Source organism: Amphiura filiformis, chromosome 1 (assembly GCF_039555335.1).
Source record: "Amphiura filiformis chromosome 1, Afil_fr2py, whole genome shotgun sequence".
In the NCBI taxonomy this organism is placed as follows: Eukaryota; Metazoa; Echinodermata; class Ophiuroidea; order Amphilepidida; family Amphiuridae; genus Amphiura; species Amphiura filiformis.
The window spans coordinates 61,212,304-61,237,865 of NC_092628.1; the positions used below are offsets into that span (position 1 = coordinate 61,212,304).

General features: G+C 35.9%; 1 protein-coding gene and 1 long non-coding RNA gene across 2 annotated transcripts in view; both read left to right on the forward strand.

The window, feature by feature from the left end:
* Nucleotides 1–22,791, forward strand: part of LOC140150268 (uncharacterized) — a 63,525-nt gene extending 40,734 nt beyond the window's left edge. The window contains exons 2-6 of the mRNA XM_072172275.1: nt 7,439–7,540; nt 12,726–12,853; nt 13,072–13,783; nt 16,191–16,300; nt 20,928–22,791. Coding sequence (XP_072028376.1) covers nt 7,439–7,540; nt 12,726–12,853; nt 13,072–13,783; nt 16,191–16,300; nt 20,928–21,694 — 1,819 coding nt within the window. The 3' untranslated portion in view covers nt 21,695–22,791. The remainder of the gene's footprint in view (nt 1–7,438; nt 7,541–12,725; nt 12,854–13,071; nt 13,784–16,190; nt 16,301–20,927) is intronic.
* LOC140150325 (uncharacterized) overlaps nt 1–25,562 on the forward strand; it is a 444,264-nt gene that overhangs the window by 222,002 nt on the left and 196,700 nt on the right. The gene's annotated exons all lie outside the window — the stretch shown is intronic.

Sequence of the window (25,562 nt, forward strand, 5' to 3'; positions counted from 1 at the left end):
ATTTACAATAACGTTTTTAAAATGTTTTCATGACCTTTATATAACCCGACATTTAAATGTTATTAAAAGGTTTTGTAAAAAACATTTTAAGAACATTTCTGTGTTTGCTTGGTGCATATATTTTAACATAATGTTATTTAAGTGTTGACAAAATATTTGGCCAAAAATGTTTGCAAAAATAGTTTACAATGACATTTCGAAAACATTTTAAAAATGTTTTTGTAGTGTGTTTTCATAAAAAACGTTTTAAATTGATTTCATGACCTTTATATAACCCGACATTTTAATGTTATTAAAACGTTTTTACCTGAACCAAAACCCAAAATATAACTTATTTAAAACGTTTTAAAAACGTTATTGTGTTTGCTGGGATGCTACTTGTTGTACCACGATGTCTAACACACACGCTCACTGCCAAGCCACAAAACGCAAGTACAAGTCTGAGAAATCATACAAAAGGCTGGGATGTCCGGTCAGCAATCATCTTTCTCAGGATCTCCTCCCAAGAAACTTCGTTCAAGTATAGGTGTTCTGCATGATAAGGCATTGTGCGTCCACAAAAGTCTGGTAACCGGGACAAAAACACTTTTGTTACTTTTGACACAAGATGCATGGAAAAGGTTCAAGGCACACACTATCTACATTGCTGATGAGGATACAAGAGAGCGGTTAGATTATGTTAATACCGTCAATCCCAGACGGGCAAACAGCATTTGGCTTGGAAATCATATACCACCGTCATTGCTGGCGTCAATATGTCAGCAATCAAGCGAGAGATAATCTCAGTAAAAATGCTTAATTCTTTCAACATATCCAACAAGTCGTATTTAAAGATCGTGAAATACGCACCTTTGAAGGACTGCTCCAAGATTACATTCGCATTACTTCAAACTACCGGCACTTTTCCCAAGTAAGGTCCAGCTAGCTACCTCAAGGAACTTCTGATCAAAGAATTTGGAAAAGACATAGGATTTCACGTACGTATTCAGAAGAAAGTTAGCGAGCTTGTGTATGATACGTGCACTTCCGATACATACATCGAGGCCTCGCTGTTATCGCTGGGAGTAACGGATAACCAGCTGGTCAAGAATATCGCAACACGACTCAGAGAACAGGTCATCGAAACAACCACCTGGCCCCCGTATATACATGAGGTGGAGCAAGCTGAAAACTTGAGTGAGCTCCTACTAAAGTTCATTACCTGGTTGAAAAACACAGGTCTAACTGATGACAACCCAAAGGTCCGATCAATTGCGTCAATCTTAGGGAGAGATCGTTATTTACGACAAGGGGGAATGGGCATTTTGAGGGGGAACCTGAATTTTTTATTTGATCTTGAGGTGGAAACGCAAAATTGTTTGTTGAACCAGGAGGGGGGGATTGTTAAGTTTAAAAGGGGGAATCTGACCATTTTGAGTGGACGCGAGGGGGGAAAGTAAATTCCGCCCTGTTTTTACGAATTTTTCTATTTAAAACTTAACAATCCCCCTCCTGGTTCAACAAAAATTTCGACCCCCCCCTTGGGAAAAGTGCCCGTAGTTTGAAGTAATGCGAATGTAATCTTGGAGCAGTCCTTCAAGGGTGCGTATTTCACGATCTTTAAATACGACTTGTTGGATACGTGGAAAGAACAAAGCTACTTGTTGGATACGTTGAAAGAACAAAGCTTGAGCTCGTGCATTTTCACTGAGATTATCCCTCGCTTGATTGCTGACATATTGACGCCAGCAATGACGGTGGTATCTGATTTCCAAGCCAAATGCTCTTTGCCTGTCTCTTGTATCCTCATCTGCAATGTAGATAGTGTGTGCCTTGAACCTTTTCCATGCATCTTGTGTCAAAAGTAACAAAAGTGTTTTTGTCCCGGTTACCAGACTTTTGTGGACGGACAATGCCTTATCATGCAGAACACCTATACTTGAACGAAGTTTCTTGGGAGGAGGTCCTGAGAAAGATGATTGCTGACCGGACATCCCAGCCTTTTTTATGATTTCTCAGACTTGTACTTGCGTTTTGTGGCTTGGCAGTGAGCGTGTGTGTTAGACATCGTGGTACAACAAGTAGGATGCATATGATAACCCTTAGGTCCTTTATCTCATTCCACTGTTGTATTGACATGTTCAAATTTATCAAGGCCCTTCCATTGTAAAAAATTGTCCTTAATGTTCCCCCATTTCTCTACTTTTTCTAAACTGTATATTACATGGCAATGATCTTTCAGCATGCATTCTAGTTTATCAGACTCTTGGTTGCTCTGTAGCTCTTCAGTGTATGTTCTCCATCACATGCTCTTAACGTGCAACTTTCCTGAAAGAACAAAGGTAACGCTTTCAAAATCTACAGTATAAGTAATTGAGTAAAAATAAGTATTGGCCTCATGTGTGTCACATCTTAAATATCGATGTTCATGTTTTTCGACATGGCTTAGACAGTCATCTTGGATTTAGGGCTCAAGATGGCCCCCAAACACTTTGAATACGACATGAAAAGGCTTGGCATGCCAAAAATAGTTGAATATTTGTCAGTATAGCCTATCCACTTCATGTTCTTGTCAATATGGTGCTGGCGGCCATCTTGGATTTAGGAGTCAAGGTACGTGACCCCACAGAATTAAATGATATAGACATGGAGCAAAATTTGGGGGTATTCGGTTTCCCTCGGAATGCGCCGGGCATTCGTTGTCTCGGCAAGCGCGATATGGATGATGGGCGCATTTGAGAGACGCACTTGATGCGACCTGCACGCGAGTACCAAGACGCTACAGATGAGACGCAGAATTGTTTTCGTTCGTCTCCGCGCAACGTCGGCAAGGACCCGAATACCTCCAATTTTCTCCCCATAGCTGACGGCGCGATTGTACGTGGCGGTATAATTCTGTGGGTGACCCCAAGCTCTTTGAATATGATCTTAAATACTTTCGCATGCCAAAAATAGTTGAAAACGACACATTGTTGGTTATTATAGTCAATCCACTTCATGATATATCGATTTTCATGTTTTTAAATATGGCGCTGGCGGCCATCTTGGATTTAGGGTTCAAGATGACCCCAAACACTTTGAATATGACAAAAAAGAGTTGGCATGCCTAAAATAGTGGAAAACGACACATTGTTTGTCAGTATAGCCTATCCACTTCATGGTATATAGATTTTCATGTTTTTGTCAGTATGGCGCTGGCGGCCATCTTGGATGTAGGGGTCAATGTGACCCCAAACTCTTTGAATATGATCTTAAACGGTTTTGCATGCCAAATATAGTTGAAAACGACACATTGTTTGTTATTATAGCCTATCCACTTCATGATATATCGATTTTCATGTTTTTCAATATGGAACTGGCGGCCATCTTGGATTTAGGGGTCAAGATGACCTCTCAACTCTTTTAATTTTATCTTAAAAGGTTGGGCATGCCAAAGATAGTGGAAAATGGCATATTATTTGTCATTATAGCCTATCCAGAACATGGTATATAGATATTCATATTTTTCAAAATGTCACCGGCGGCCATTTTGAAAAATGAGCTATAAATAGATTTTCCCGCCATTTTTGGGAGGGACATAGGAGCTATTTTTTCTTAGAATATGTCCATCTAGTCAAATCCACAGAGAAACAAAGGTATGCTATGAATGGTCACGGATCGTAAGAAAATGATTCAACTAAACTTTACTTCTCGAGGTCACATTGGATTCAATTAGATCTATTAAAAACTTAATTTACCCAAATATGGTTTAGTTTTAAAATTGGGATTTTTCCAAGCGTAAGGATACTTTTTAGCGCAGTAGATTTTTGAAGGATAACCATGCAAATCCTAATAATATGATATATGTTGTCATTTCTCGTACTACGACACCTCTTACCGAGGAGAAGTTACTCTAACTGTCGAATAAAATGGTCAATTTAATTTTACAAAGTACTCATATGCATAAATCCGGGGTGCCGGTGATGGGGATGAAAAAAAAATGATAAGAGGGATGGTCCATGTTGCCGTCTGTATGTGGGTTTTTGAGCCTAAAAAGTGCCCATTGTTGCGCTCTTCGCGCTATTTCACAGTTCCACGTTTGCACCATATTTCATTATTTCAGCTTCAATATGGCAAAAAAATTTCGCGCTGCACGCACATTTGTACCATAAACTTATTTACTGGATTCAGCACAATGTCAAAAAGAAATGTACGCTATTGTATTGGTTTAATACTTGAATGAAAATTTGGTCTTATACGGGAGGAGTAACCTGAATAATCCGACCGTTCCACCCATTTGTTTTAGAGTTATCACTTGTGACTTTCGTGGGTAAACCTAATGGAACCTTACTTCAGTAAATAAAAAGTTACAATTCAAGAAATTGACAAACGGATGCAATCTTTGTATATCAAAAACATTGCGTGTAACAAGGGGTAACAACACATACCATGTTCCGATATTATCAGAGTTCGTGTGCTTACTTGAGGAATTAATGTCGACACAAATAACTTGAACTTCACACGCAAACTCTCTCTCGATCACTATACTATTGCAAAGTGTGCTTCTTGTGCAGGTTAATCTTATGATCTATAACCCGGGTCTATAACTATCTTCATAATACATTATGAAATATTGTCTGTGTATGCTTGAGTGCCAGAACTTTCTTTTCAAATACACCAAAGAAGCATTATTATTACTAACAATACTATATAGATAGATATTATGTAACTTGTACATGTATGCAGTGTTTGAATAAAACCAAACCAGATAAGATCATTTACCCTCATCGTACTTTCCCAAATTATATAACAAACTATATCTAAATGATGGACAGGTATACATGTTTCTTACGCGCGCCGACGTTGTCACTTGTTTCACTGTTCAACTTTAACTAACTTGGATGTTATCAGTGACCAAGATGTTCACCAGTACCTATCACAAGGATTAAATGGGACAGATGCAATCTTATGGGAATAGAAAATTTTAAGGTGACCATATATGAGCTTCTATTATGTATGTTAAACAGACTAGATTGGAGCTATATATTGCATGCGTCCCTATTACCTTCATCCAGGATGTTGAAGATGACGCTAAGGATGAGAGGGGATTACTGCGGGACCATCCACAAGACTCCCGTGACTTACTTAAAGATTCATTTTCTCATTAGAAATGACACTTGACTTCTTGAACTCGGTAATGTTGGATATGAATCAAGCACATAGGATATTTCATTTGAAACATTAGATCTGTGGAAACAATTAATCAAATATTTATTTTACGCGGTTTTATTACGGTTAATAGAACACATGCAGAAATATTAATGGGTGTGTGGGGTGTGTGTATTTAACGATTACAGGTGTTGCATTGATTCCATAAACGAGGTTTTTTTCGTATTTCTTTTTATTATACAATAAAATAAGGAGTCACTGACTTCCGGTAATCGGGTATTCTTTCCTAACGAACACCTCTCGGTGTTCCCCCTTTTCAGATTTGGTTATATCATGGAACGGTTAGCAAAAGGGACCCTCTTTTGAGCTTGCACGAATTTGTAAGATAATCTGTTGAGGAATGTGACTAGTTGAGTAGTCTGGTGCTAGATAAGGGACACACTAAGTGCCAACCTCTGAAGTAAGCGTTGGTAACTGGTACCAAAGAACACGTGTTATAAGAGGAATTCAATCAAAGTTCATCTTACTCTTAGTTACCACAGCGGTCTAATCTATTTTTGCCCATGCACGTGTGTGGTGTTTCTAAAATTAAAAATGTCACCCAAGATGCAATTATCAACTAATAAGAAGCAATAACTACATCATCAATCCATCATTTCGGAAGTCCAAGTTCGTCGTCTTATAACATAAGAAAAATTGCAAATCACGCTTTTGACATTTCTGTTCTGATCATGATAAATTGTGAACATAATCATAATGAAGTTATTTAAAAATACGCAAAGTGCTTATTCACATATAACATGGGAAAGAAAACGATATTTTTAGCGTTTTGCGTTTTGGGCTTACTATACATTGATCAAACAACTTCTAAATGGATCTTTTATTACCATGTTGTATTTGAAAACTTTAAAATATGAAGACTTTGACTGGTTTACATTCATTTTACATATGGGAGTAAGCACAGTAATAGACTCAAGGTTAGATTTGCAGGTTATGTCAAGAAATTTTGATAGTAGAAACGCCATGTCAAAATTCAATCTGACTACCATAAAGGCACAAACTTGAAGTAACTTTGACGTGTAAATACCAAAGGTGTTCATGGTCCTGACAGCTTGGCATACCAACGAAGGATGTTGTACATCAGGAACCAACTTCAGATATTACCGGAATTTCCAACCTTATTAGATTTCCTTATCTAACTTGAAATATTTTCATAAATAATAATCGCAATCATTAATACAATGCTCACAGCAGCTCACAGCTGTACCATTTTATGACGAAAAAGCAGCTGTTTGGTGTAAAAACATTGAACTTCCGGATTTTACGGGAACTAGGCATATTCGGACCATGATTGTGCATTTTCATTATCAGTATTTCTTTGAAAATCGGATATCTTCATGATCTTTGACCACGTCGCTTCGCGTCGCGTCGTTTGCTTTGGATTTTGCAGGCAGCTGGTGTACATTTCTATTCATATTAGCATGTACTTGTTTTCATCATTCACTTTACTCATACAAGGCATGTTTGTACTCATTTGAATGCTTTTGTTCATGTAGATATTAAATACGTAGATGATAATGTTATGTTTAAGAACATTAAAAAACAAAGTTTCGTCTTTTTCATCTTTAAACCTAAAGCGGAGAAAAGGCTAGTACCCCATTCTAAGACGGATGTTCGCATGATTAGCTCAAGATTATATTCACTATTAAATAGATGATGCAAATCTGACAAAATGAAGTAATCAACACATGTCACATGTCTCGGTTAAAAATAACAACCAACATGGGTGAATCGTGTTTTCCGAACACTGGTTACCAAGACAGAAATTATTTTGGCACCTGTGTCAGCCACTTTCTGATGGCACACATTTACAAATATGACAACTATGTCTGCAGTGTGAGGGGTTTGAGGTCTCGGCTATTCAACTTTTGAAATATACACAGCTGTCTTAATCAAAATTTACCTATTTTAAAGAAATGTTGATAGATTTAATTTCATATTACAGATTATAAGATGAACCCGTTTAATATTTTTCATACGAAGTACTATGGTGACCTGGTTTGTGCTTATTGATTATTTTTAGCATGCAAACGGTGTTTCTTTCTTGCTCAAAACGATTTTAATGGAAAACCAAAATCTTTAGGGTGATTATTGGTAATTAAAGAATCAGACCACATGTTGTCTATATAATTTATTATTTCCAAGATCATATTTGAAATGTTTCTTCTGTTCTTGAGTTTTGATCTTTATTTTCCTCATATATGGTAGAATCTACGTACTAAATGATATCTTTTTAATTTGCTCTTTTCAGTGTAATCCACATTAACCGTGTTCCAACTGCTGGTATTATGACACAGAAGATTCGCTACACAACCAAATGCGCATTTGGCATAGGACAGTGCAGTAAATACAGGTAAGACCATAGCGCAAAAACTTGGTAATGGTAACGAGACTAGAGTATCAGGGAATAGAGGTTATCCGTGTTCTATAAGCTGCATATCCAACAGCTACTGCTATACCTTGTTTAGGACTTTCAAAAGAAGTACCTGCATGTGCAAAATAAAATAACCCGCAAAAGTCATGCAAGTAACTCCGAGGTCGTGCATTGAATTGGTTTGAATGAGGAATACTACGGGATCCGGAACCAGCGCCTTTTGTTAGAAGTCACACATGAGTGAAGTGGATAACCTCTATGCTCAAAACATTGCTAAAAGGGCATTGAATAAAATCTCATTAAATATTTAATGTTATCGTAAATTATGTAGAGGGGAGTTCAAACTACATATGTTTCAATGCACATGTGTTTGAATACATCGCCTCTGTGTGATAGGGAATATGGACACTGCTGTAGTCGTAGCTGTAATTGCAAAGACACTTCGTGCAAGCAATACGTGTGTCCTAATTGAATGCTAAGAAGAGGCGATGAATACAAATACGAGATAATGAACGCTGCAAATGGATTGCACTTCAGCGTACATGGTATGCCTTGTATCGGCTTCGCCTTGCGTAAATAGATTTTTTACTTATTGTATAGGGCCTATAGTTTAGCCATCGACCCTATTCCCTTATATGTTATGTGGTGTAGCCAGACCTTTTAATATGTAATACTAATACAAAGGATACAACCATGAAGTAAATGAGACGTGCGTTAATAATAATTGATTTAATTGGATTGTCTGGTTCATTTTGACTTTGATATGTTATATTTTACAATAAAATAGTGATAATCAAGGAGATAAGTTTAAGTGACCGATTATGGGTTCGAATTTCAACCAGCCTAATCATGAAGCTCCCGTGTCCAAGTGGTTACGGCACAGGTCTCGTAAACCTGAGTTCTTGGGTTCGAATCCCAGGCGGGATCATTTTTTCTCCTTGTCTCCTTTATTATTTGGACGGCGATCCTAGTGAAAAATAATGTTTATTTATATAATTCCCGTCGATCATGCCACTGTTTTTCCGTGTAATATTTCCTCACAGGGAGGATGGCAATTTATTTCTCGCATTTACGGCCCTAGCTCAAAACTGAACCATATTGGGGTAAATTTATTTTTTTATAGATGCACTATCTAATCCGGCACATTTTTATACCCCCATTGAATCCAGTGTGACTTCAAGAAGCAAAGTTACAAGGATTTGATTAGACGAAGGTCCAGTTTTAAAAGTGACACGCTGGCCTATTCAAACATCCACGGACTAGACATTTGGTTTGAGGGTGGTAAATGGTTAATTTGTGTGTGCCTTTAATTTAAAACAAAAGGAACAAAAGAAAACTGAAACAAAAGAGCTGACAAATAAAATGCAAGTTATGAAAAGTACAGAAATGTAAAAACTGAAATAAATACTGCTTTAAATAAAGTTTTATTGAAGAAACTGTGTAGTCTCTTTGTTGCGCTTGTTGGAATCTTTTTGCGCCTTGTATAGGCCAATTTGTCACTTTTAAAACTGGACCTTCGTCTATTCAATTGCTTGTAACTTTACTTCGTGAGGTCACATTGGATTAAATATGGTGGCATAATGTGCAGGATTATATAGCGCATCTATTACAACAACAAATTTACCCCAATATGGTTCAGTTTTGAAATTGTGATTATTTTTCCAACCTGGTGAAAAATAATGTTTATTTATAATCAACTTCCTTCAATACCGGTAACACTGTACTTCCACAATATGCAATAATGTCATATAGTGACCTTGAAAAGTCTCGAAATCTTCTGTTGATGGCTGTAAAGTAATAAATTATTACCTGTTCGGAAATGAGAAGAAATACCTGTCTGAGGATTGTTTTACCTTTGTTCTCAGTAAATTTCACCCAATTGTGAGCGCTTGGTGTAGCGACTTTCACGCATAGGTGACATGTTGTCCTCTACGGAATAGCCTTAAGTTAAGATTTTAATTCAAAATGCCAAGAATTTTCATGTTTAATCATATCTATTATTTTAATCCTGTAAATATTCAAGGCCTAATGGTACCTTTATGTTTTAGAGTTATATAGACATGGTTTTGATTTTATTGTCGTAGTCGGCGTCGTGGACTTCCTACCTGTAAACTATTCAACAAGGATTGCAATATTGATTGCATATTTATCATACATTGATTTCCTGATTTTGACATTAATGTGTATTTTGGACAAGAGTAACAGCTTCTCATGGAAGTAGATGGTTTAGTAGAATAATAAATTTGTGAGATTTATTACATTCGACATATTGTGCACGGTGAATTATCAACTTCACGTATACATTATAATGGAGAAAGTGTTGGAATTCTAAATCGAACTATTAAATGTGAAATGTGTAAACGACACAAAATGTTATAGAATTACCACAAAAGGTGCGCTCAATTGAATGCAAACTTACTTAGAATACATAGTCGTTTGAAATGTCTAAATTGCAGTGGCTTCGGAACCGAGGACCGGCACACCCAATATTTAGGTGGGCGCAAATGGGCTACCCTAGGCCCCCTCAATAATTTTAGGTCAAATTCATAATTTTAGGTCAAATTCATAATTTTAGGTCAAATTCATAATTTTAGGGTAAAATTGATAATTTTAAGATAAAATTCATAATCTTAAGATAAAATTCATAATCTTAAAATAAAATTCATAATTTGAATATATAATTTATGAGATGAATGTATATTTCATAATTTAAAGTTATAATTCATAATTTAAGGTAAAATTCATCCACCCCTTACGTTTCACACGTCGGATGAGGCCTCATACCGCCCCCCCCCCCCATATTAAAAATCTGCCGAAGCCTCTGCGCAACTCTACTTCTAGCACTAATGCTATGACCCTAATATACAACCCATACTAATCCGTGATGCAGATTAACATTACCCTAACCGTATTAAATCTATTGCCATAAACCATAAGTTTAATCCAAACGCTGAAGAACTGTACGTGAAAGGAAATCTGAAATCCCGGCCTGAAATCTTCCTTTGTTCTACTGTAAAAGTACCTTGAGGTGTAACAGATATCGCAGATTGCTACTAAACCTGCAAAAAATGTTTCTTGTACTCTGACCGATCGATTTCAAGGTTTTACTGTTTACTCATTAGAATCGGAGAAGATGTAGGGCTTAATAAACTTGATTACATTCTCTGTTGTGAATGAATTAGCATGTGAATTTTAATGACGGTAAAAGTGTGAAATGTTAGGATCTCGATCTGTAGCATAGAAAAGGAAAAGTTTCGATGATAGATGAATCATTTTGCTTAAATCTATGATAATTCCAGACGAGAGTTTCCTTTTTATCAATGATTCAAAATAAAAAAAAAAAATCCTTTTAGGGCCCAATATTTCTAAATGTGTGTAGAGGAGCACATATCCTAAATAAATGTCGCGTATTACAACATCTTCAAGCAGTCATCTTTTTTTTTTATTCCTTAGGGGCATTTTGATGTGAACTTTAACGTTGAATTATTAACAGTCTATCATGTTTTTGTCTTTTGTTTTTTACTTTGTTTGATATGTTGAAGAAAAGTTCTTTAGTTATGACTTAATGAATACGAATAAAACGGGCTATTGCTTACATATAATGGGCTATTCCAGAAAATAAGTACACACCCCCTATGGAGGAATAACTTTTCAATAAAGGAAGTGTCAAGATTTCTGAGTTTGCTTTTTGAAAACGACTAGAATTCCAGTTGCCAATGTTATTGGACAAAACTTTACAATGCAATTAAATGAATGAAAAATCACGGAATCAAAAATAGCATCTCAAATTGAGAATTTATGAGTTTGAACTATTTTTCTGCTGGACTTGTTCGCTTGCGGACACTTTAAAAGTCTGGATTTCGAACAATCATGATTAGACAAAATGTCCGGAAATCCGAACTCCTTTCAGGGTGTACATCTATTTTCTGGAATAGCCCGATGTAGCGTTAAGATACAAGGTAACGCAAGCCATGAATCGAATAGAGTAAACACAGTCTTTTCCTGGCTGAATTTGTTAATCAATCTTTAAAAAGTAAGCATTGGCAATGATTGGAATCTACCTAAACTATCACGAATTTAATAAATGCAGCTTTTCTCTGGAGAACCCTGGCTCATTTTCTGGATATGGGTTAGGGTGCATCAGATGCCCCTCATGTCAATGGATTCATCTGTCCCTAGTCTTAAAATGTTCCTATTGTCACAAAACTAACATGTGCCAAATTTGAATTAATTCGGAGGTCGTCCTAGGGGGCCACCGAGAGCCTAAAGTTACAATGTGTGTTCCTATGTAGTAAAGTTCGTTGACCCCTGTACAATTCCAATTAGAAGCCGATCGAACAATTTAAAGTAGCTGCCATATCAAAACCGTTAGGACTTAGAAGCTCAAATCTTTTGCGCTTATAGTACTGATAATCATCTTCGAATCGGTGATAAAATTAATCACCAACAAAATGAGCATGTGTGGAATTGGCACAAGCGCCCTCGATACAAAATTTCAGTGAAATAGGCATTTTGTGGTAATTTTTACCTCAAATTTTACAAATGTTGATGTCCTGGTTGTCATTACACTTTTACAAAGCAGATTTTCTGAACTTTAGATCAATATATAATACATATTAACAACTTTCAGTGTGAAATAAAGTATTATTGCACTTGGTTAAGACAGAAATTATAGATTTTCCCAAGAATATGGACTGTGGGGGCCCTTTTGACAATAAAACACACACGGTCATTTCTTTGGAGATGGATTTTCATCACAGATTCAAAGATGATTATCAGTACGCTTAGCTCCCAAGATTTGAGCTTCTAAATCCAAACGGTTTTGATATGGCAGCTACTTTAAATTGTTCGATCGGCTTCTAATTGGAATTGTACAGGGGTCAACGAACTTTACTACATAGGAACACACATCGTAACTTTAGGCTCTCGGTGGCCCCTCAGGACGACCTCCGAATTAATTCAAACTTGGCACATGTTAGTTTTGTGACAATAGGAACATTTTAAGACTAGGGACAGATGAATCCATTGACATGAGGGGCATCTGATGCACCCTAATATGGGTAGTACAATAAAACACTTGTAACGTCTTGTGCATTGCATGTCTTTATGAAATCGGTTCATAATTACTTAAATTTGTCTACTTTTAACTGTCCTTTGATTACAGGATTATTTACGTTCCTGCCTACCGTGAAGACACCAGACTTAAGTATCGAGTGGCTCAGATTTGTTGCCCAGGTTTTGTTGTGAAAAATGGCCGGTGTGTACCTGCTCCACCACCGACAACTACAAAAGGTAAAGCATAGTTGCGTTCGTACAATAGTTTTATATTAACAACAATCTATAGTAACATGATTTTACTTTCCTCTTTCCTAAATTGATCTATTTTCTTTAAATATTTGTCTCTCTTATAAACTGCCGAATGTATCCTTTCATCTTAAGCATGTTAAGAGGAAAAACTTCCATCAATTTTATCAGAAGTGTTTCTTCGTTTTTTCTAACAATTTATATAGATCCAAAAGTTGACCCAACACCGGCAGGAAAATCACCAGGTGGTAGTCCTGTAAATACCAATCCTGCAGCAGGTGCCGGCGGAGTACTAGTTCCTGGTCCGGGTACTGACCGGGCGCTTGGTCCTGGCAATCCAGTATTTGGAACTAATCATGCTGGGGCTGGACGAAATGGTGTGACCGGAAAGAACGCTGTCAGCGGGGGTACAAGGAATAACAACCCAAATGGTCCTGGGAATAGACATGAGTCTGGACCCTGGGTAGGGTTAGGTCCGCGAACTCCCACTGGTACGGATACGGGAGGAGGAAGAGCAGGAGGAGGAAGAGCAGGAGGAGACCGAGGAGGAGGAGGAGGAGACCAAGGAGGTCCAGGTGGAGGAGAAAGAGGAGGAACACAAAGAACTTCTACTATTGATCGCAATCGTAATTATCCAAGACATACAGGACCTAACCAACCTGTTCACAGAGACAAACACGGCAAGAGTGGATCTATCGTAGATGGTGTTTACCCAGACATTGACGTTAATGGTGCCAATCATGGAGCAGATATAGATCCGGGATATTTGCCAAGAAATTATGATCCAGTAATGGCTTTTGTTAGTTCAGCTACAGCAGCTATTGGAGTACTTACTTTGGCTAGTACGGTCCTTGGAATATTTCTGTTGCATAGGCGTCATCAGGCGAATGGTGGATATGGTGGCAAGCGGTTTGGCAGGTTAGTGTTTGTCAAAATCAATCGCTGAATTTCAGCAAATGCAATTTTTCTTTGAAATAAACGGTAAAAGCATCCAACGATTTACCGTTTTTAACAAAAGAAACCTTTACTAATTCATTGCAACCACACCCATAAAATCTCTTAGGACACACCTTAAAGCTCCTGAACTACGTTGGATGTGGGCCAAAATTGCGATATCCTATGTTCAATAATTATGCAAGAAGTTTGATTATAACATATACGCTCTGTTTATCAAAATTATTAGTTGATTATATGAACAGTATTCGCACTTATGTTCAAGGTCATCAGAGTACGTTTTACACACTGACTTACAACTTGAGCCTTAATATTTACATGAAAATAAGCTAGATATGAATGTTAAATTTTCTTAAAGCTATAATGAAACATATATTAATACATATCAGATACTTAGTTGACGGGTTATATTGAGATAGGCATTGAGAAATGTATAACCTTTGCACGCGGAAACCTGTTGCAGAGAGTCAAACATTAATGTGCAACATTCCTACCCTGGGAATCCGTTTTGGAAAGAACATTTTGCCAAATTGCTCCTTAGGTAATAAATACCATACCGTTATTTGTCATAAACCATTTTCATACACGTCGGGTTATTTTGAACTTGTACAGCACAGAAACCTAATTTCAGAAAATGCCTCGTCATTAATGTGAAAATATGTCCCCTTCCCCAAACTTTAAAGCTGCATTTTTCTTGAAGAGGTACTATAGTAGTTAGTAGTTGAAAGTGGTACGTTTGTTTGAGGCTTACGTAATTCACCTTAGGAATTTATCAAGAATTCTTATCATGACGATCTGCATCATGTTCATAGCCAGCCACGCCCTCCCAACCATGTTATATATTAATTTGCTACTTGTTAGTCTTTCTAGTAATTCATATCGCAAGTTGCTTTTATAGGAGTAAACTCAGCTCCATATATCATTATCATATGGTGATTTCTTAGTAATTTTGTTATCTCTTCACAGAGTTTGAACTCATCGAGAATCCCAATTCGGTTACTCCTTCATGTAATTATACACGAAGTTTAGGGTTAGGGTTAGGGTTAGGATTAGGGTTAGGGTTAGGATTAGCTTACACGAAATAATTACATGAAGGATCGACCCCAAATTCGTCTGGTTCCCCTCCATTATACACTGTAATACAAAAAGTTTAGTCTTCATGCGCACGCTATATTATCTCTACACTGAATGAATTGATCATGAGACGTAAAACATAGTCGCTATCTGAATGTAAAATGCATTCAATGATTCAAATGGCATGCCTAGCATGCCTAGTATCTGATTTTATTCTCACAATATGTTGTCAAGAATTCTCAACCGAGCTGTCATATCTTGAAATCAGTGCGTTAATATTACGATGGAATTGCTCTAGGATAGTCAAGTGTCTTCCTGGTGGTACTTAAAGCAGTAGCTGTGCTAATGATGCTAACTGATCAGTATCCCGTGAACAGGATTTGAACCATAACGAGCAAGGACCTTGACAGACAAATCTTACTTTGTCTTACATACTTGCCATTGGCTCGCTCTATTTCCTCTGCTTTGTTCAAAGTTTGTTGTAATTATGATTAACCATTCTGTATGAAAAACAGAGATTTGTGTGAAAATAAATGATGAATTAGAATAATAACTTGGGGGAGCTACGGGGGGAGCTATAGTAATCAGAAAAATATCTTGAGGGAACGCGACCCTTTTACAGAGACACAACACGGGTTAATTCCATTGTTAATACGAATTTTCTCTTTATACACGGTGCTTTGGTTTGAAGGAAACAAGGAGATATTTAAAATTGAAGAGAACGAGGCAGTTAAAATTAAAGGGAACGAGGCAATATAGGTGAACATTTTGGTATGTCTCAATTTCCGTTCTAATCATCTGGGTGTGGTGCGAATATTCGATTGGGGTAGGATCATGAGATGGTGGTACCAAGGTACAGAGAGATACTGCACAAGGCATATCCAGTTTGAGGCACTCTTTCAATAGATTAATCATTTTGATTTCGATTTGGGCTGTGTGTGCCGCAAACCCATTCCTCGTGAAAACCCAAATAAACAAACGCCCTTCAAAGGACGTGACAACAATAAATTACAATGAAATTTCTCCCAAAAGTTAATGATATCTTTAGCGTTGATCATCAGATGACGTATTAACGTCAATTGTAGTGTTTATTTAATCTGGAGGCAGCCTTAACATACGGAACCAATTCAAGTTCCAATTCCAATGAACCAAGACCAATCCAAACTTAAGTTAGACTTGGATCTTTATTTTGCGTCTGTCTAGATATAATTATAAGAAAACAAACTGTAAGTTGCGTCGACCTAGTAATCATCTTGATTAACCTTGTGTGTAATATTTTGTTTTCATTTCTTTCCAGTTTTAGGTCGTTGGGTTCAGCAAAATCTATTGAAACAAAGGTTGAGATGCAAACGTTAACAAGCGTCGAGAGCTCAGCAGAGGACGAAAAACCCAAGAGCATAAAAGATGGTAAGGATATTCTGCTATTTCCACTATTATTCCTGCCTTATTTTTCTCTCACTTTTCACTCCTCACAACTCTTGCGCTATATCTCTTTCTTTATCTTTTTACAATACTTCGAACATGTTGAACTAAAGCTTGTTTCAAAGAGACTACTTCCAAACTATACCAACTGTTGTTTTTGTTTCTGACTACCGCACAAAGCAAACTTTGCCCCTCTTCAAGATACTGACAGAATTGGTTTTTCGGAGCGGTACGTTGTCAACGGCAACACATTTTTGACACCATTTGAATGCACCTTTTTCATCACCGTACAAGTCCGAGATCAACAACACCTTTGAAACGATTTATTATATTAACACTATTAAAGCAAAATGAATATCCTTTGTAACATTATATTTGAAAACTTTGGTACAGACTGTCACATAAAAACACTTTCAAGAGCTATTTACTAGATTTTCCTGTTACACTTTTCTAAAAATAATTGGTTTACATCTGTGTGTGAGGAATTACCATAGACGTTTGAATATTACAGCACATCCGAATCGGAAATGGAATTCATTTATATCGTGACTAACACCTAAACACTTCATATGCAAATCAACGCATTATATATTCTCCCAGAAGAATTCACTAAATTAAACCAACTTTTTAATACCCATTATATTATGTTAAATTGAGTTGGGAAAAGGGAGCAACGACAGATTTTGAAATACAGTCATATTTCAGCAGTATACCTAAGCGTATACAGGCGTCGACGGTCGCGATAGTAAGCCTTTGGTGAAAGATCGAAAACTGCTTGGGACCTGTTTGTTGAGCCCCTTTTAAAATAAAATTAATAACTTAATCATGATAATATGCTAAGAACAACATAACAAATTGGTACATCTGGTTTTACTCTTGTCGGGCTTTGCATTGGTTGAAACCTTGTTGAAACCATATCACATGTATTAAATATGTAGAAACAAATAATACAGTACATGTAAATCTGCTGGTTGTCAATAAAGCCTTTTGGCGGTTACACTAGTTCGTGGCCCACTTTCGAGGTAGGGTCAATGTAAAGAAACGAAGGCAAAGCTGTTTTGCACCAGAACCGTAGCTTTATTTAGAAATATCAACTGTCAGTTACTTAGTGCCATACTTTACAAGACAAATATATCAAATATAATAATATATTAACTGTCAGCAACATAAAACGTATAAAAATGAGTAAAGATAAGTACAATTCTTACTATACTTTCTTGATACGTCTTTTAAAATCTTAATAATAAAGCCTGGTCTGATGGAAGCTGCGGAATCAAGATCGATCATGTAAAGCATTTGATACTAAGGTCTAATAATCGGTGACAAGATATTAAACAGATAATTTCAATGATTTGGTATGAAGGAAGGTTTTGGCATGCTTGGACGAAGTCCGTCCCAGACCATGAAGGCAAGGTAAAGATATAAGTTATTATTATGGACCTGGAACTTCCTGGTACCGAAGTAGCTATATGAAGCATTATCTAAAATGAATCTAGATCTCTTGAAATTAGCACAATTAACCTTGTCATTTATAGTGAGTTGATTTGTCTAAATAGTATTACTTACATATGTGAATGTAAAGCGAATGTCATAAATACGGTAGTTTATGTGGAAGTATTGCATTGATTTCAACTCCCTAAGGTTGTAGAGATGGCACTTCGCGTCAGTCATCTGATGAGCAACTGAAATTATATAGGCCTACCTCATTTAAAACATTAAAGCAAGACTGAAAACAATTTTGCAATAATTATTTTATTGTAGCACTCTCAAACTATTCAATTTTTATTTCTTTATTTCTTTTTGAAAAACAAAAACAAGAAACAAAAGAAAACCTCTTTATGGTAACCGTTTACTTTCCAAAATACACAAACATGTATTCAACTACCGTATATCATTCATTGGTTGTGTTCTTTGCGACATTTCTTTTTGGGAAATACAATGTACAACCTATGCGTAAACCATTCAAAGTAATGACTCTGATAAACATTGGTAATTAAGTTTCTTTAGATAATTCTAATTCAAGTTTAATGAACCCAGGTAATGAAACATGTAATGACATCCATTTCCTTATCTCTTAGCTGTTTGTCGAATTGCTTCTAAACAATTTCCCCTCATCCCATATCTTATTCCTAAGTTTTCCTTCTAAGTGCCTTCTTCCAATAAACCACAAATGTTTTGCCCTAAAGTGTACCCTGGAAATCTAACCCACTCCTCTATCATCGCTAAGCGTTCATTTCCTTTTATTTTAGGGCGTTTTAAATATAAACTGCAATGTATACCTTATCCGATTGCTCGATAATTTGTGTAAAATAAAATAGATAATGTGACGTATATTTTAATTAGTATCAAAATGTATTTCTCCATTTTGTGCAATATGTGTTTAAGAATTGACTTTGGTTACAGACCAGACTGACTAAAAAAAAACCTAAATAACATGTCACCAAGTTCTTAAACGATCGTAAACTTGTAAGGAGTGGCATCATTTTCATCACATGGAAATAGTTCCCGAAAGTCAAAGTGTCGTTATATATCAGCGCCTTTGGGTTTTTAGTTCATAGAAGGTCGGAGTATTCCAGAAACAATCTGTCCGTTATCCAATCAAGATTTTCAGAGCTGAAAGACCTAATAACTTGTTCTTAACATCATTTCCAAAACAGGCATTCAGAGCAATTGCTTGCAGGAGTTGTTCTATTAGACAAAGTTAAAATGTTATTTCATTTTTTATTTCTTTATTTCTTTTTGAAAAAAAAAAGACGAAAAGCAAAAGAAAACCTCTTTATGGGTAACCGTTTACATTCCAAAATACACAAATATGTATGTCATTCATTGGTTGTATTCTCTGCGACATTTCTTTGGGGAAATCGTGAAAGTCATACAATGTACAACCTGTGCGTAAACCATTAAAAGTAATGACTCTGATAAACATTGGTAATTAAGTTTCTTTAGATAATTCTTATTCAAGTTTAATGAACCCAGGTAATGAAACATGTAATGACATCCTTTTCCTCATCACTTAGCTGTTTGTCGATTATTGCTTCTTAACAATTTCCCTCATCCCATATCTTATTCCTAGGTTTTCCCTCTTAAGTGTCTTCCCAATAAACCACAAATGTTTTGCCCTAAAGTGTACCCTGGAAATCTAACCCACTCCTCTATCATCGCTAAGCGTTCATTTCCTTTTATTTTAGGGCGTTTCAAATATAAACTGCAATGTTTACCTAAACCGATTGCTCGATAATTATGTTTAAAATAAGATAGACGTGACGTATATTTTAATAAGTATCAAAATGTTTTTCTCTACTTTGTGCAATATGTGTTTAAGAATTGACTTTGGTTACAGACCAGACTGACTAAAAAAACACTAAATAACATTTCACCCAGTTCCTAAATGATCGTAAACTTGTAAAGGGTGGCATCATTTTCATCACATGGAAATAGTTCCCGAAAATCAAAGTGTCGTTATATTTCAGCGCTTTTGGGTTTTTAGTTCATAGAAGGTCAGAATATTCCAGAAACAATCTGTCCGTTATCCAATCAAGATTTTCAGAGCTATTAAAAAGACCCAATAACTTAGAATCATTGATCTTTAGAATCATTTTCCAAAACAGGCATTCAGAGCAGTTGCTTGCAGGACTTGTTCAATTAGACAAATGTTAAATTACGTGTCGGTATATAAATATCATTCTCTGAGCTGAATAGCGTTATGTTTTGAAATTGTTTAAACATTTTCCTATAGCAGCCCTCTTACAGCTTCTTGTCATATTCTGTACAAGGAACACAAAATATATATACTGCTTACACTTTTGTAGGTCTTGCGTTTCTTGGGTTTGTGAAACATCACAACTGAACTTATCATTATCTGAATTTCATAGAGATTATACAATAAGAGCCATTCCTTACTTTCCACAAGTTTATTGTGTCAGACTTTTAGAAAAGATCCTTAATCTTTCAAATACCGAGTTACCGTTAACGTCACCCAGATTGGCACTCTGCAGCATGTTCAGCAAAATTGTCCACACTTAACAATGAACGTACGATATACTACGTAGTCAAACTCGATATGATCTTGGAAGAACATCTTTTTCCCAGATACGATGATATATTATTTGATAAAGCAATGAGAAATTTAATATTTGTTTAACGATATAACCACCAATATATATCATGACATCATTGAGTGTAACTGATATTTATTTGGCTTAAAGACCCATTCAGTGATCCCAGCGCAAGTGTGAAAAAAAAAGGTTTATAAATTGCTTAAAAGTGAAGGATAAGTCATTCAAATTGTCATTTGGTATTTTTGAAATGATATATTTGGCAAAAAACGAATAAAATAGCAGTACTGACGAAATTGAAGCCCCATTCAAATACATGTAGCTAATTTTGATACTGTCAGTATCTAAATTACAGATTTGTGTAAAATGTCCTATGTTGTCTACACGGCTTTCGGCTGAACCACTCGCAGGCTTTGTTAGCACATCTATGACAATGACAAAGGTACCAAATTCTGAATTTGGATGATTTTTACCATTGTTCGGATGAGCAAATCACTGAATGGGCATTTAATGTATCAACACACTAATGTTATGTTCTTGTTTTATTTTTACTACAGGTAAATCTCGAAACACTTGCCCGTATGAAGCTATAGAACAATGGCGTAATGAAGGAGCAGAATTTGATGCTAAAGACAACGCTCAATTACTAGCTCCAAGTGGGAACACCAGTGAAAACAACAGCAAAGGAACCAAAAAGTCACGACGCAATTCCACCAAAATGCGCAGCCTTCCACCAGAACCACCCACATACGCAGTTGTACGTAAACCCAAGAAGGACGAAGGTTCCGATGGAAAAGAAACACGCATGGCAGTTACGTCAATGTGCGGCGAAAGTTCGTCACTCAGCGCAAGTCTGGAAGGACCTTTTACAGAAAGAGAATCTGCTCATATATATGCGCAAATAAATCGTAAATCAAAAGGCGTCAGTAGTTCATGGAGTAGAAGCTCCTCATTACCATCCAGACCAACAACGTTGGTTTCTAATCCAGACTTACAAACAAGCAGTAGCTATAGAGCAATTGAATCTTTTACAAGAAGTCTCGGTAGAGCTACACACAAACTTGATGTTCGGAGAAGTGGTTCTGAAAGCTCCGGGTATAGTTCTCTTCAAGAGAGCAAAGAAACACTGTTGTATGATACATGCAGTAGGAAGGAGAAAACAGCAGGTGGAGCTGGTGTGGCTCCTGCTGCTTTATATAGAACACTAACAGAAAAAGGTCTATGTGGAAAGACTGAATATGATAAACTTAGCAGAGGTGTTAAAGAAGGAACACAGGAGAATGATGAGAGTATACAACGTGGCTATGCAACTCTTAATGGATGAGGCATAGATTTTGGTATTTAAATTGTATGAATTCACTGTTTCTTCTTAGAAATGTGACGTAATTACAGAATTAACGTTGCTGAAGGACAGAAATGAAACCATAATGTACTTAGTACATCTCGTGTTGTCCTGTTGGTATCCAGAATCACTCCCGCAGTCTGAACAGATGAAGTTATTACATATGGAATTGATTTGGTTGCCATCTTACTTCAAACTTGAAAGCAATGTATAGTTTTAGATTTGTCTAATACATGTAGCTAATTTACTTTGTCTTCAAGGGACATAAAATGTACCGCGATAACATGGTATATAACATATTTTCACCCGCCAGTTTTAAAGGCCAGTAAGAAATTACTTCGTAAGTTTCCAGATTCAGCAAATGCCAATCATAGTAGACCGGTAATTTTTGTTTGTTATGACTGTGTACACCATTCACCTAGAATTATGAGTTATCTGGTACTGGATAAATTTAGGGGAACAGGAGAGTAATGATTGGATGGCTCTTCTCTGAAGAGTTGTGTACAATAATGATGCATGGCCGAGTATATAAGTGAGATCAATGACGTAGACTTATGGTCTACTGATTTAATTTAGGCTCTGAAAAGGTTTTGTTGATAAATCAGGCAAGTTGAGAAAGAAATCCATACGATCAAAGACTGAATCTAGTGAGCTCATGCCAATGGCTCTGAAAAGGGCTGTTGTTATAGACTGGATGTGAAAAAATTACAATATCTTATTCACATCACACCTGCCTAAAATAAGGAAGACAATCATAATCAATGAATGTATCTACATGTTAATTCTAATCATGACTTCTGCATAAAGACCAATATTATTAGTCCCTTAATTGAATACCTGAGTGGAAGAAGGGCCCAACTCCATCAAAACTGTTTTTGAGATATTAAGAAAAACCCTAATATTTGGAAAGATTTTATATGCAGAATGTTTTCATCTTCAGGGGACCTTTAATACATGAACATACAATATTACATACATTCAAAATTATATATGATGTTTCCATGGCAACGGTAGAGGTCTTAATACGATCTGGAGTTGGGCTCTTCTTCCACTAATATACTGCAAGTGCCAGTTCCGTAAGCAGATCACTTTGTCATATATAGTTTTTATACTTGTTTTGTATTTCCATTTACTTTTAATATCCTTGATTAATGATGTCATGTAACATGTAAATTTATGTAGCAACACGGCCCCAGGGAAGACCAGCTCAAGGGCTGATCTGGGCTTTTCCGTGTATAAATAAAATTGAAATGAAATGAAATGAAAATGTGTTATAAATAGCTACAGAAATTTGTTAATTATCCATTAATTGCACAAGTAGAAGCATGTAATATGTTAGCAAGAAAGTTTATTGTAGTGAAAAGCAGATTTCATAGATGAACAAAATTCCTCTTTAACCTAATATTTGTGGAAGAAGGGCCCAACTCCATGGAGTTGGGCCTTTCTTCCATGAAAACCATGTTAGACTATTTAGAGAGTGGATTTTGGGTCATCTTTCACACACAAGGAAGAACAGTCTGCCGGCAATAAAATGCTGGGTCTAACTCATTTTTGTTCAAAAATGGAGTTGTGCCCTTCTTCCACTTAGGTATTCAATTGGTTAAATTCATTGTGCAAAAGGAAAAGACAGTCATGGGGCATACTACATGGGGACATGCATCACCCACTCACTTTATTGGAAAATAAGTCATTTTTGTTCTTTCAGTCACTTGGCAATTTAGGCCCAATGTCTCCCACCATCACCATCAATTAACCAATATACTGCCCTCTTGTGTGACAATTTCTACATGGCATTAATCATTTCTAATAAAGGTGCATGCATTATTTGTCTCTATGCAGAAATCATGACTATTACAGACTTAACAACACTGCTGGTCCCAACTACCCAAACTAATTTAAGCCTCTGGCAAAAGGTGTGTTCTGTTTATGATAAAATGCACTAGGAGGCATTTTACAAGGGTTTGCACAGATTTAGATTTAGGTATGTATACTCAGGTTTGTCTCTTTTTATATAAAAATTAATGCATTTGCCCAAACAAATATTAATAATACCGACACACCCTTTATCCATATTAGCAATATTTAAGTGATATATTGCAAAATCAGATGTTAAGTAACATTTTTTTATTATTTTATGAAAACTTATATACATAGAACTATTATGCAGAACTATTTTATCTTGAATTGATGTAGTACATTGTATTTAAGTGTATTATTTGTATAGAGGCAACAAAGATGGTGTATATATTTTCTTTGTACAGAATTATGTTTTATAATAAAACAAACCAACAATACTGTGATTAAACAGTCTACATCATTAATGTGTTGTTTCTTTATTTGTATTTTCTTCCCCTTCTAATGTACAGAGTGTATGACCGAAAAGTAAATGTGGAACCATACTTTTGCACGTAACACCAGAAAATACTTTTGGATTTCAATATTTCTTGAGCTATGTAAGATAAATGATTGAACACTTAATTTGACATACCATGGTGATTATTTATATTGACCCAAATTTGAGAATAGTGTGTCCCTTTTGGCAATATTAAACAAAAATAGATGTTTTAGATTTTAACAAAATCTGAAATAGCTCCTTGTTCCTTAAGGGAAAACAAACCTAACCTGCCTTCCTCTTCATAATTACAGCCTTTGAACATCTGATAATGTTGATAAAATTTTCAGTTTTAATAAATATTGGAATAATTATTTACATGTTTTGAGATCAACTAAAAAAATCTTGTAAGTTGAAGGGGATTTTGTGTGCATTTCTTAGCAATAAGATAGGAATTGTGTTTCTGAATTCAGAATATAATGTGATAAGATCAACAAAGGTCTAGTATGCAAAATAAGCAATTGGATCAATTCTGATATCAAATTGGATGGATTGAGTACAATGCCCAAATATATTGGTTGACCATAAGTTTTACAAAATATTAGTCAAGTTGTACAGCGATAAGCCCAATATTTTTAGAACTCATGGTGAGACCAATTTTATGTATTTGTGCGAAAAAAACATCCATAAAATTTTATAATTATGTTTTCAGAATCTTTTCTTGGTCAAAAATGTAGATTTGGGACAAAAATGTGATTTTTTGTCACAATTTGGTCACAAATGTGATTTTTGGTTCAAAATGTGTTGAGCATTTTGAGTCCAAATGTTGAATATATTGGATTCTTAAACTCTGCACAAATTATATGAAGGAAGTTTCTAAGAACATGTTAAATAGCAGGCATTATTGGGACATTTTAGTCATGCATATTTTAAAAATCAGGTTGACTAAACTACATTCTTTAAAAAAATGTTATCAAAAGTTACTACTCTAAAAGAAAAACAAAATATAGGGTTTTAAAAATTTACACTAAACTTCATTCAATGTTGAACAATCACAATCAGGCAATCAATGAATGGCAATCAATCAATCAATCAACATATCAATCAATAAGTCAATCAATCATACTATGTTTCAGTCAGACATCCCTGACACCATGTGGACATATTCTGGTCATATTCGCTGATGAAGTGATGTAATAATCGGATTAACTACCATAGCAATAGGTTCAAACAATTTTTGATTATATTGCACTACAAGCAAGTTGCACCCATCACCGGTGCATGTCTGCAATCATAGATTGAATACAATACCGCTCTTTTCAATGGTACTAATCTTACAGGTGCAAGTGATCAGCATGATATAAATATTCTATAGAATTATTATCCAGGTCTTTATCCCTGCTCTTTGACATCTATGGTTCAATGCAGAGGTACCATGTGAACGTACTAGTGCAGTGTGATATAATCAGAAATTGTTTGAACCTATTACTATGGTAGTTAATCCAATTAATACCTCAA